At 39.0% G+C, this 14,537-nt stretch overlaps 1 protein-coding gene across 1 annotated transcript; it reads right to left on the reverse strand.

The window, feature by feature from the left end:
- Positions 1–260: 260 nt before the first annotated feature.
- Positions 261–5,237, reverse strand: LOC106600834 (homeobox protein Hox-B10a). The gene is made up of 2 exons (XM_014192542.2): positions 4,441–5,237; positions 261–2,863 (listed from the first exon to the last, which is right to left on the reverse strand). The coding sequence occupies exons 1-2, from the start codon at positions 5,234–5,236 to the stop codon at positions 2,586–2,588; spliced, it is 1,074 nt and encodes a 357-aa protein (XP_014048017.1). The 5' UTR covers position 5,237; the 3' UTR covers positions 261–2,585.
- Between the last annotated feature and the right edge of the window lie 9,300 nt (positions 5,238–14,537).

Genomic DNA, 14,537 nt, shown 5'->3' on the forward strand with positions numbered 1-14,537 from the left:
CGGCGTATTCTCGCTGTTGTTGCATTCGTCCATTACGCACGAGCGTTGATGTGCAGTACTGGAGTAATTCAGGTAGTTTCAGGTTCCTGTGATACACGTCCAGCCCAACAACTTGAAACTACCTAAATCACACAACAGCTCGTCTCACATATTCTCTTCAAAGACCTTCAGAGAACCTGGCTGAGCCACTGGACAAGTTCCCATACCTTATAAACGTGGATGACCATCCATAAACGTTATTCTTCGTTCCGCAATATGAATAACATAAACAAAACTGTAGCCTTTATTCCATAATACACTAGCCTACTGAAGTGATCAGCAGTTAGAAAACGAGACAAGATACAAACTGCAATACAGTAGGAATAAAGAATAGGAGAGGAAGTAGCATGCCCATGCTATTTCAATCATGCACAGACAGGCCTATAACGCACGTTAGGACGTCTTTGTTAGCCACAATACCAGGCAATAATATTGTAGTGAAAAGTACAGTACTATAATCCTTGGGACACATCTGCTACCCTGACTTCCTGAGTCTACAATAAATGCCCTGTCAATTGCCCCTGATAAAATCTGGAGGCGGCAGACAGAGTCACTATAATCGTGCGCTCTTCAACATGGCGATGCTAGCAGGAGACGCTACACAGTCTCCTTTCGAGATAAAAGGCCAATAGCTGTATATCCGGTGTCCAGTGTGGGGAAGTTGCGGCATGTGTTTCCCATCAAATATTCATATTCAAACAATATCAGAGAAAGTACATGCAGAATGAAACCATAGATCACGTCAATCACGTCGAATGAATACATAAATCTAGATAACAATTGAATCAATAGGGATTAAATAATCTTATGTACACACTAAATACACGCACGTTATTAGTTTTTTCCTACGTGCAATGGTTGTCATGATGATCTGGCATAAGGCTATACATTGCTTCTTATTTTTAGCCTATAAATGCCACAGACCAGGTCGTAATTCCAGCTCGACCAATCTCTAATAATCTGGAAGACAAAAATAAGAGGAAATTCAATGTGGAATGCATGTACGCTGTTCCCAGAGGACGTGAACGACTGGCCTGTGTGTTGGCTGACAACCCACACATCAGCAGCGGAAACTCTGGCATCTGCAACTTGGCTTCTGTTTTTCTTAAAAGGGGGAAAAAAGAATGTCTTTTGAATTCAGAAGGATGGCTACAGTAAATGGTGGCCACTGAACCCAGCTAGTGAAAAAAGGGGAAATAAAGTTAAAGGCACAAGACAAATGTAGGCTAAACTCAAAAAAAGTATATTATATACATTATTCCTTTTTACAATTAATCACTCCTAAATCAGATTAAATTGTTTTCAATTAGACCTTGCATAAACCAAATATATGCATTGACATTGCTTGTTAGGATAAGGAAATTACACCATGCAACTAGGCTACTGCAAACCACAAATACTAGCGTAATAATAATAGTTACAGCAATTACAATCATCATTACAGGAAGAATAATCACAATACTGGAGCTCATATGACCTGGTAGGAGAAGGCTACTAGGAAGAGGGATGTGCTAAGGGTGGTAATAGGTGTCTAGAACTAGTAATTGTTGCAATGGGGTGTACCCAACAATTACACTAAATGTAATAGGGGGGAAAAATATTTATTTCAGCAGCTGTATGTTTTTCTCCATCTATCTACACATATCGAAGTTGCAAACTAAGAAATATGGGAACTGGGGAATATTTATTCAAGCAGAAGTGATAGGCGAAACTATACCAAAACAAACATTGATAATACAAGACAAAAATATATATTCTATCCCAGGCTTGCCTTTTGGAACGTCAAGGGCTCATGTGCGTAAGGAAACGTTTCCCTATTTCCCGGAAAGAGTAAACTTTAATTCAAATGCTCTCATTTAGAAAACTATTTTTGTTTTTTTATACATCCAATCATGCATTATTGTAATCAACACATTCTTTGTTTCAAGTCAAGCTATCTGAAAAAGGACTCCGTATAAACAAGAAATAATGTTTTAAATCCTTCCTATTTTACAAAATTGAAGTTCAAAATATTGTGCTTACTGGTGCACATTTTTCAGAGCTTACAAATACAATTGCGTCCGCAAATAAATAAAATAGTGCTTACGTTATAAATAAAGTGATCCTTTCAAATTGGCTTCCCATAGCCTAGCATGAACAGTAAACAATGGTCTTCGATTCAAGACAGTAGCCTGTGTCTGGCAAAAATACAAATTAAGCAACGTTGCAATCATTCTATTGAGCTATCAAGAAACAACTACAAGACAATAATCAAATAAAGTGCTTTTATGAAGCGTGTTGCGGGACAGGGGTATGGAGAAAGAAAAAGCTTCCCGATATGTCTCCTTCATGGAAAAACTCAAGCGTAACCGGTAACAGCCACCATATCCTCATGCAAAGTGTATAGGACATAGATAGTACTTTCATCCAGGCCGTCCTTCAGATCAGGGCCTCTACTACATCCTTCAGTATATGGTCCATCCTATTATTGACGTTGCGTCATCCCGTGCTCCTGCACACAGTCACGTCCATGTAGGCCTCTCTCTGCGCACCATGTTTGTGAGGAATCAGATGGGGAAATGTGTGACCGAGTCCCTGGTTCTGTGTTCCCGTGTCATCTTCTTCATCTTCATGCGGCGGTTCTGGAACCAGATTTTGACTTGACGGTCAGTGAGGTTGACACTGCGAGCGATCTCCAGGCGGCGATCGCGAGTCAGATACATGTTGAAGAGGTACTCCTTTTCCAGCTCCAGTGTTTGGTATTTGGTGTAAGGACAGCGCTTCTTCCTCCCCGCCTTCGCCCACAGCCATCCACAGGTTGCATCATTTTTGAATGTTGCATCCTCTGTCAAAACAAGACAAAACATGTTTTTAGTGGTAGACTGGCAGAACGCAAATTCTCTGTTCCAGGATATGCACATTTCTAAAATGCTTCCGCGGGCATTACCTGGCTGAGAATTTCAGTTTATGACGGAACATAATGGCACATGGCATGCCTCTCTCCCCATGTGTGTGTGTGTGTGTGTGTGTGTGTGTGTGTGTGTGTGTGTGTGTGTGTGTGTGTGTGTGTGTGTGGTGAGAGAGAGAGAGATAGATGTAGTACAATTGTTTTGTGTTCTATTTTCTCCTCCAATTCACTGATTGCTAGTTCTCTGGTAGTTCTCTGAAATGCAGGGTTTGTTATCACGTAGGCCTTAGCTAAAACGACTTACATTCTACTTGGGCATGAATAAGGTATTATCAAATGAACAAACTATTATCAAAAGGACAAATGGACATTTTGTAGGTCTACACATGCATAGGAGAGGCATAGGAATAGGTCTTACAAGTATGGTACTGAATTTAACGACTGTTGCGCCTACTGGAGTAAATTCAATTAGCCTAGCAACGCATACGTCAAACAAAAAACGATGCCAGACCCAAGTTTCCATCAAATCTATGACACACCTCAATATTTTCCTATGTTTCATTTGTAAATGGACAACAAGCTAAGTAGTAGTCTATCTGAATGTAGCAGATGATGTGAATGGTGTGTAGGCTTACAGCGAGGCATAGGCTATTGTTAGGCTAAATGATGCTAGCCTACTCCATAAATCATTATATGACAAAGCTCTATTCTGAGTAGGATATAGAAATCAGAAGATTTCACACAAAACTGAACAAATTCATTGAAAATCTTAAGTAGAAATGGGTTGTTGTTGACCCATTAATCGGTTTCACTAGGCCTATAATGACAATGTATTTTTAATATGCCAAATGCCGTTGGACAACTTATTTCGACATGTACTATTGACAAACATGCTATAGTTGTAAAGAAAAGTATTATTTTGAACAAAATTACGTCATTTTGAACACTCAATGGCAAATATTGTCATCCGTGATGACTTTACAACCCGAGTTGAAATATGTGAATATTTGGTTCATTGGTTAACGTCCGTGTTACATGACCCCTTTTTTAAATTGGATATTTTATGGCATCTCTGTGCTCATTTTACGAAACTATATACATGTTAGCTATAGCATCTAGCATTGCAACAGGCAAATTGAAGCTAGCATTAGCTTTAGCCTACATTTTATTGTGAGACGGTTATAGCCTACCCTCACATAAACCTGGGCCCACAGTCAATTGTAGGCTACACCTAGCTAACTGTCCCTAAACACAAAGGAGACTTCCGCTGTTTTGATGTTCAAAGGAGCGCACAGTAAAATTGAGTGCAATTTAGCCTGGCAGGGTAGTTCCGTGCAATAAATTAATTTTGAGCAATGGCTCCCTTTGTCCTCTCCTCTCTCTTCCCTTTAACAGCCTTAGTAAAAAAAATCACCTTGTCTCGATTGACCGAATCACGTTTTCCTGTGGCTATTGCCATGGTCGCGTTCTATCTTTTCAGAGCTTTTTTTTAACTTTTCATTCCATTTACCCACCTTGCGACTCCTGTCTGGGACCTTTATCGCCCTTGGGTAAGTCTGATGGGGGCTTGTCTCGCCGTAAACCTATGACTAAGTCTTCCGTGTTGGTCTGACTGGCCAGGGTGCTGCTGCTGTCGCTTCTCTGGGCTGGACACTCACTGCTGCCCAGCGCTAAGTCATCAATAACGCGCTTGATGTCAGTGTCTGGATATGGCAGCACCGGGAAGCTCAAGTGGTACAAATGGCTCGAGACAGAGTGGGGAGCGCGCGGTGGATTGGTCGTGGGCAAGCCGTGCACGCTGTTGTTGTACTCCTGGACTTTGAACCCGGAGTATGACTGCTCCGGGCGGAAGTAGCCCTGAATTGGACCAGAACCGCCCGTCATGGAGCCCATCTCTGACATTAGTCTGGTGAAGGCAGACACGTCCGGTGACGGTTTTGAGTGGTTGTCAGGTTCCAGGAGCAAATAGGAGGAGTCGTCTTTTCTGTTTGACGCGCTGTAAGGGCACGCACTGACCTGCGGCACCCGGACCGGACTCAAGTGTGGCTCGTCCCAGTTCAGTATTCCCTGGTGGTATTGGTATCGAGGCTGAGCCATAGCTTCTTGCGGCTGCAACGGCTGGTGCTGGTTCATTGTCCCGGGTATGGCCGTGTTTGGAACGGAACCCCAAATATGTTGGACTCTGCAGTCCGGGTCAGAGCGGGCAGCGTGCTGGTGAGGGTGGGCGAATGAGGGGGGCTCCTTTGGACGGCAGTCCACGAAAGAGTTAACCAAGGACGCCGTGAAAACGAATCTCTCAGAGCATGACATTGCTAGGACATATTTTCGCGAAAAGAGTCTGGCGAGCAGCTTCCTGCAAGGGACCCAATAACGTCTGGGGTTCACGTGCAGGCTCCTCCCCTTGCGGTGCTGGTTAATTCAAGCGCCTAAATCTGCTATTGCCAGAACTTCCTGTTTAATTGATTTCTGTAATAGGTTGCAGATTTCTTATCCATTCTCATATAGCCATAGCTTATCTTTAAATAAGTTAAATGTATATCGCCAATGTGTCAATGGAAGTAGCAGAGTTGTTTTCAAAATGGCTTTCAAAATGGCAGAGATTTTGACATGTTGTTCACTGCTAGATGGGATATCTGCATTAAATTATATTTTGGACACAGTGTGTAATTCACTCACTCGGTTTAATAATATATTTACGCCTGGCTTGTCTCTATTCCAAGCTGTATGAGCATATTCATATCCGTTCCTAACGTGTATGATTTTATAGGATTAAAGCTTTCAAACCTGTTGTCAAAATTAAGCAGCGTTTCGATTCGGCTACAATCCTTTGTTAAAATGACAAGTTTATCAGTCAGATTTATGCCTATAAATTCGACGAAATGTGTAGCAATGTCATATACATCGCACAAGTTATTAGCTCAAATGCACGCCTAGCAATAGCCTATCACTTACATCATTATGCACAGAAATTATGACCTCATATCTTATTTTAAATGGATTATTACTTCATACTTTGTACAATCACACACTTATTTCTGTTTTAGTACAGGTTATATACAGTACCTTAGCCATGGCTCCTTATAACCTAATGAGTCATTGCTGTTGATTATTTATATTCTGTAAACTTTGTTTATTGTTTGTACATAAACCCCCCCAGCTTTACAGACAATCTTGAATGTTTCCAACAACGGATAAAATATATAAGTATTAATCTTGTAAATGTATTTTAACGCTGTATTGATTAGTAATAATACAACAATGATAACAATAGTAACAACTAAAGCCTATAGCTATAACAGCAGTAGTTATAATGTTCTTACCTTCTTAGCAACACATTGAAAATCTACAATTGTTTTCATTTTTAAATAACACACATTCCTAAAAAGTGGTGAAATTGCTTTATTCATTTATGTAAAGTACTATTTCAGTCACACCTACAGACACTTCAATATGGCATAAAAACAACAATTTAATGCAGGACTGTCTTTCATATTTGGTTAGAGGATAGGCCTATTCTGGGCACACAAACGAGCTGAAGTAAAAAACGAACTGTAGAATTTTCGATATAGGCTATCTAGTATTACATGTTTGAAATGACAAGAAATGACATGTCATGGCCCATAATCAGGGTTACAACTAAGCCTCAAGTTGTAATAGTCTTGTATTTTTTTAAGCAGCAACATTTTACTGCATTAGGCAATATGGCCAATGAAAACAGCTGGCAGAGCAGGTATGTTTAAAAAAATCTAAATCAAACCAAACATTATTTGTCACATGCGCCGTGTTGTTTAATGCATACTTACAAGCCCTTAACCAACAGTGCAGTTCAAGAAGAGTTGAAGAAAATATTTACCAAATAAACTAAAGTAAAACATAAAATAAAAATAATAACAAAAAGTATCACAATAACATAACAATAACGAGGCTATATACAGAGGGTTCCGGTACCGAGTCAGTGTGCAGGGGTACAGGTTAGTCGAGGTAATTTGTAATGTAGGTAGGGGTGAAGTGACCATGCATAGATAATAAACAGCGAGTAGCAGCAGTGTACAAAACAAATTCTGAATTAAGAAACAAATGAAAACACCTGTATGTCTCAACGATAGAATTATACGTGCTCTTTGGTGCCAGGTATGCGCAAAATATGTATCCTAAATAGGCAGGCCTAGTGTTCATTCAACAAGGCCCAATCAATGGAGTAGTCTACAGCATTGATGTGAAAGGTTTGACGAATTAAGGGACAATATGCATGTTGAAAATTTTCAGGGAATACAGATACTGCTGAATGCAAGTAAATGTTATAGTTAAAAACGAGGTTTACTAAAACAAATGGAAATTAGAAAGTTTTGGAAATGTCCCCGAGTCAACATCCTTTGTGGCCTCCAGATGTCACTGTACAGTTGAATCTATCGAAGGGCTCATGACACGTTGAATAGTGGGTACAGATATATTATTGTGAATTTGTAGGGCCTAGAGGTTTATACACCTTTCTTGGTGCACTGCATTTACAGGCTAACTAATACCATATGTTGGCTTTGGACAGACAACAAAGACTGCGTGCAACTAATACATAAATATGTAGCCTAATTCTTACAGTTCACTAAATTATAGACTAGCCAACTGATCAAAACTAAAATGCCCGTATGCTATAACCATATTTCATACAGATGAAACACATTGCTAAGAAACATAACTAGCCTACATTCCAATCGAGTAACAAATAATAATATCCATCCGATAGAAATGACAGATTCGTTGCAGGTAATCGTTTTGCTAAAAAGCACATTGGTCAACAAAAGCACTATTGCAAACTGATAGCCTAATATTTCATGATAAAGTCTATTAGCCTACACATGTTAAGGTCAGACTTCGACAGAAGAATACATAAGCACCGTGTCTGAGGAAAATATAGCCTATATTACAAGAAAAACAACGTTAAAACGGAGAAAGATGTAGAAGGTTGTATAAAACGTTTGCATGGGCGCAGAACGACCATTGCTACGGCTACGGCGTTAGTATTGCATAGGCCTGCACATTTGTCATTAACATAGGTCTGTCTATACAACTTTAAAAGCGTCACATATATTTAAATTGTTTATATTCTATATAGGCCTACGCTACATCATTCAATGTAGCTTTAACTTGGACTGCACACGTTGCCTCGTGGGATGAACTGCTCCCATTTTTTCTGTAAAGCCTGCCCCATCGGATGGTAAATAATAACAACAATACGCTATGGGAAGACGTATTAGCCTACAGTAAAACTACACTCAAAAAAGTAACCAAAGCTTACCAGACTTCGAGGATATTGACGTATGACAAACATCCTTGGATTAAAACTATAGGCCTCTTGATCCAAAACCAAACGAATTTGTATCTTCCTTTGCAAAAACTAATCCAATCGTTTCCGGCGGGGCCTTTGGCCTCGTTTGTATTCCAGACACTGCAGTTTTGACGTTGACAACCCGTCTCATGCGGCTGTTTACTTTTTGTCTGGCGGGCTGCACTAAAGCAATTAAACATTTGTGGGGGACTTGGAATGATGGCCATGTCCTAGGAGCCCAGATAGAAGACTATCTTATATGCAAAGTACAATTTTAGACCCGTCTTTTTTTTCGTGCAACGAAGGAACGACAATTTACATATTCCGAACATTCCTTTTTCATAATCACAAAGAATTGCTCTCCAAATGGTGAGACTAACGACCGCCAAACTCGTATAACTGTATCCATGACTACGGAGCCCCCAGATTGCTATAAAGTTTTACAACTGATAAAGGCTCTAAATACTATGCAGCTGCTCTGGAAGGTAATGGGATCGATCGTATGCAGATATTTCCTCTCAAAGCTGGAATGCTGGGCTTTTTTTAAAGACAAACCCACGGGGCTGTCCATGCATGCATGAGTCGTTATCTATATATAAAAAAAAACGACTGGTTTTTATGAAAATAGAATTGTGAGTGCATTGCTTGCTGAGGATAGTAAAATAGTGCATTAGTAGAATTAAACCATATTATAACGAGCTGATTTGCATATCTTATAATCAGCACAATGCAAAAGTCTAACCTTGAGGTTGGAAGGTCGAGCACGTGCACTAAAGAGTTGAGTGCATGGGCTACATTACTGGAAATCGCTATTCATAGGCTATGTGCTACTCACTGCTTCCTCAACAGAAAACGAGTCAATATTTTACAGCATGGGGCCTTTGCCAAATTACCAACACAGGTATTGGTATACCTGTTTGTCTGGTATAGACGAAATCAGTAGCCTATTCGTAGGTCAAGGATTGAAACAATTCATATAGCATAGCTAAACCCATGGCCAGACTATGGCAAATAATGTCAATTGGAGTTTAAAAAAAATTCCGGTATGCTTACCTACCTCACATTTGTTTTTGCGAATTCGGAATCTCCTCTGTTAATCTTCGTTTCGACTACTCACGCAATAGATACAAAACAATGGCTATTAGAACTGAAACTTTACCTTCAATACTGTAAAAATCTTCAGCGGTGCAGACTTTGTGAAAGACTATCTAGAAATAGATCTAGCATCCTCCGTGCAAAAGACAAGAGAAATAACCCACTAGGCAAAAACTGGTCATTAAAAACAAATTAAATGTGATGACGTTGAATCAACGTGGAAAACTGATTGGATTTGCAAAAAATCATCAATGTAAGGAAATGTCATATTTTTTTCACCCAACTTTTAACCTAAATTGAATTACATGGTGACATGTTTTGTTGATTTCACGTTAAATTCAAGTTAGTTGACAACTAAACCAAATGTAAATGAAAATTAAACGTTAAACTGACGTCTGTGCCCAGTGGGAACGACAGTAAGTGGTTAACTTTGGGACATACGGACATGGACAAACCCACATGCAAGTTCTGCTAACAATTATACGTTTCCTGTGCCGTAAACCAGAAATGGAATGGCACATTTGAACTTTAACAAGTCTTATCTGGCAGATGACCATGTTGGCATCTTACGCATGAATGGAAGTGCAGAGTAGTCGTTCAATACGAAATCCTAATTTTATATTTAAAAAGCTGAACAAGAAGGGGGAAACTAAACAACACGGAATAGATTGCCTTGTGCGTAATGCAGGGTGTTTCACACATTAAGAACATTATATTATATACTATAGTGCTATGTAGTTCATCATTTTCAAACAGAACTTAAACAAAGTAACAACATTCTGCAAGGACCGAGATACTTCAATACCCTGCATCTAGTCACCAATAGGTTTTAGAGCATGACGCAGGCGTGTAGCCTACTTTTACGTTTCACCTATCTCTACTACCAGATACCCATTGGTATTGTTAACACTTGTATTGTTGTGATAAATATTACAATTTAAAAACAACAATAATAGCATTGTTGTTGTTGTTAGCAGTATTGTTGACTGTTTTTTTTAAGGATCATCTTTATTGTTGTTATCATCGTTATTCTTTTCTATTACTTTCATAATGACTACTGTCATAACTCGAAAACGACGAGAGGCGAGAGAAGAAGACGTGTATATTGATTGTTATTTGTTATTTATTTATTATTAAGTTGCTTGCTTCTTGGTAATGGGGTGTTATAAGACTGCTTTTGTTTATTTTAATTGCATGTTTATAAGTAGATTTCAGAACAGCTTTAAATCATTTGTATTGCATGATGAGTTATCCTTTCAAAAGTCAATGGATTCATTCTATAACATTTGCATTGCAGACACTATTAGCGCAATCAAAATGAGATGCTTTCAATCTAAGTCTTTTCTATTAATACGCTGTGTATTTCAAAATTGCTCCGTATTTTAGATTTTGTTGAAACCATCTTATTTATCCCACGAATATATGGACATAGAGCAAAGAGCTATGCTTTTGCATTAATACTTTGAGTTGAAATGCTGTTAACCAAGCAAACTGAATGAGACTTGACAGTTAGAGAAAACGTCTGCCTTCGGTGTGCAATACTATCCAATGACCAGAAGGTGACAGTGTTGCCTAACTTTGACTCCTGTATTTATTTGTATTTAATTTTAATCTTATCAGTGAGTCAAACTGAGACAAAGGTCTCTTTTACAGATGAGCCCTGAATGACATAAATTACAGAAAATACACAAATCAATATAAATACAAAAATGCAAGCAGAAAAACACGGTCATAAAAAACAAACACATTCATCAGTAATACGGTCCTCAATCAGCGTTCTGAATTGCCATAGAGGCACCAGAACATCACCTGTAAGAACATTTTGAAGACTGTTCCTCAAATAAGGCGCAAGAAAACTAAACGCTGATTTATGTATGCAAAGGTCTGCAGTGGTGAGTACTGGTGTCTGCCCCAAAACAACAAGGCAGTGAGAATCTAGTCTTGTCTTTTCATTGCGACATTACTGATACAGTTGTCACCATTTAAAGCTAGAATCCTTAATTGAAACAATAAAAAAGCTGTTACCCCGCCTCTGTTTTAGTAAAAAAAAAAAAACTCAGGGATGTGCCTGGAGAAATGTAACCACTACCAAATTCATAGACAGAGCTATGGATTGCAAGGACTGACCATCCATAATATCAAAAATGACTGTTGTAACCATGTTTAAAGCTATACAGTGTTTATTTACATTTACATTGTTTACAAACATTGGAGTAAAACAAGCTTATATTTTGGGTTCTGGTGGGATACAACCGTTGAACAAAGCTCATTTAAGTTGTATTCTTCAAGAATCAATGGGTATATATCCTCAATTTATAAGTCCAAAAATGGATGTAGCAACTAAGGATGCTAGCTTTAATCACAAATACCCAGATACAGACATAGTTTCACTGCAGCATCTGTCTATAATGGGGCCTATGATGGACACAGTATACAGACTGTCCATGGAGATTAACAAACAAACATTGTTTTACACAAGAACAAATGTGAAAAGCAGACTCATCACAGAATGTGTTTGTCTACTCCATCCAGGGCCGGTTCTAGCCTTTTGGGGGCCCTAAACGATATTTGGTTTTGGGGGGGGGGTCATTTTTTGTGACAGCAGAGAAAACAATGTACGTTTAAAGTTAATTTCCTGCAATTCTACACATTTTGCCATGACTTATGCCATGAGTGAGCGTGACTAACAAAATCAATGGGGCCCCCTGGAGGTCAGGGCCCTTGGGCACGTGCCCTGCATGTCCGGTTGATACTCAGCTATGATTACTACGAGTTTAGATAACTTGGCTAGACTAACTTATCAATCTAAAATGTAGAAGCTGACATGGCTAATTGAGTGACTGTCAGTGACTGACAAAACAAGAGAAAAACTGCTGATGCACAACCAAATTAACTAGCTTACACACTTCTGGCCCAAACACTGATGATTTGGATGGTCTGCTTGCAATTAGCATATTAATCCAATTAATATGGTCAAAATCTGGTTTAACAATGACACCCTGTACAGAGTCTCTCTTTCAGCATGTTGATACATCCGACCACAATAGACATGGTTTTCAATTCAACCCACAATTTTATCAAGGGCACTTTTGTTGTCATCCAAAAATCTTCCTCTTTCCATCATTGTTCCATTCTCTCTATCAGTCCACAGCCGTTAGATGTATTGTTCTGCTGTGCCCCTCTGCAGTGGGAGAGAAAGATGCAATGATGGGTCCACTATGAACCTTTATTCACGATCCCTCTGGAATCCGGGAGACGGAGACGTTGATTGGTTATTACTTCAGCCTGAAAAGGCCTGTGATGAAATAAACACGCTGTTAAGAGCATATTCATAAAGTATTTTCCTTGGTTTCCACTCTGCCTACTTGTCATGCATGCAGTATATTACATGTACATGCTATTTATTTTAACAAAGGCCCAATATCTAATAACCTGCATTCTGAATGGAAACTGTGTTTTAGTCATGTTTAACCTGTTGGGAAGTGTTGTCTCACACTTAAACATCAATGAAGAAGTATGAAGAACTAGACACTGTATAGTCTACTGTACATGGCAGTAGGCCCTACCAGCACCTGTGTTAGCAATCAAACATCGATATGTAAAGATGATCGATAGGCAACCCGTGATCTCATGATGGATGAATTAAAAACTACTAGGATATTTATAACGAAGCCACTAAGCCAGTTGATTCATTCAAAATCATGCAAAACGCATGTAGGCATATAGGCCTACTTCTCAAAATGGAACCAAAACTGCACAATGCGAAGAAGTATTTTCCAATACCTCCTGAGTTTTATTTTTTATTCATATATATTAGGTGACAGCCAATCTAGATCATTGGACAAGGGTGAAGTATTTTATAGATATGTATTTCAGTGACTGTATTGCCTCCGACAGACAATTAAGATTGGGAACACACGCTCAATGTCCCGGGTGCCTATCGGGCCGAGAACAATTCAATAAAGAGGCTTCCTGTAAAACGAGCAGCCGATGTCGTCACTGGGAAGGACCGCCGGGTTTTTCGGAATCGTAAAACACTAGGCCGTTCTCTAATCAGAAGCTCTCGCTTCAAGATCGCGTTTGACCTTAAGTGACCGTGAAAGAGGACAAAACCAAGAAATTCGCTTCTGTCTGTGTAAAGTATCGTTTCTCTAACTCTCTTTATTCTATCTGATGTCAAATCCCGATCTAAAGATTCGTATATTTGGTTTGTGAGTGCGGTCTCTGCACAATCCCCCTTGAAGGAGAATTCTTCCACCGACCTCATGGGTTGCCTACTAGTGGACGTTTAATGCAACTATCTGGTTGCATGTCACTCAAAACGACGCAAGATGGCAGAAGAGAGCCGACCTACTGAAGAGAAGGACGTTGCACAAACGTGCCTGTCTCTTTGACTATGCATACGAATTCATATCAAATGTACCAATCATATTTTAACACAACTATATTCTACAAGTTTATAGTGCAGCCTAGAAGTGAATAAACAATTTTAAATACTTAGGCTACCCCAAGAAGAAGTCCAAATTATGCCTTCCTACTTTACTAAGCCATTGGGAAATAGGCTATTAACCAAATATGAATACAATTTGAAGACATTATTTAATTTTTCATGTCAATCATCAAGCATCACATTGTACAAAATCATGAGTAGGCTAACTCATAACAAGGCTAGTAAAAATTGTAATTTACATACAGAAAAAAAAAGAGAAACCGCTGATGTCCAAAAGAAGTATTCATGATTCATGAAGATTAATCGGTACGTGCGCTAATGATAACTTGTTGAATGTCCGAAAATATAGGCCTAAACTCTGTGTCTGGGAGCACGAAATATACCCATGTGATTTGAGTACTCAATTGCAAAATCCTATTTCAAAAAAGGACAATTCTGTTGTATACTTTTTCGATAGTATTATTGCTGGAAAGTACTTTTTACAAGATGAACACGGTAGAGAGAAATTCAACTCGAGGTAGGTCCACAGAACATCTTAGACCACACATAAATACGTTTTTACCATTCTCATCTGATCCTCTTGTATTGTTTACGTAGGACCAGATCAAATCCAACATTTTAATCAAGATTTGAAAAGATAAGGCATAGACGAATAGCAAAAATCTAAATCGGAATTGTATACAATGCATATTATTGTCTTGGTTAAAAAGTCATAGGATAAACAAACAGCCATTGTCTTTGAA

This window comes from Salmo salar, chromosome ssa03 (assembly GCF_905237065.1).
Source record: "Salmo salar chromosome ssa03, Ssal_v3.1, whole genome shotgun sequence".
Classification (NCBI taxonomy): domain Eukaryota; kingdom Metazoa; phylum Chordata; class Actinopteri; order Salmoniformes; family Salmonidae; genus Salmo; species Salmo salar.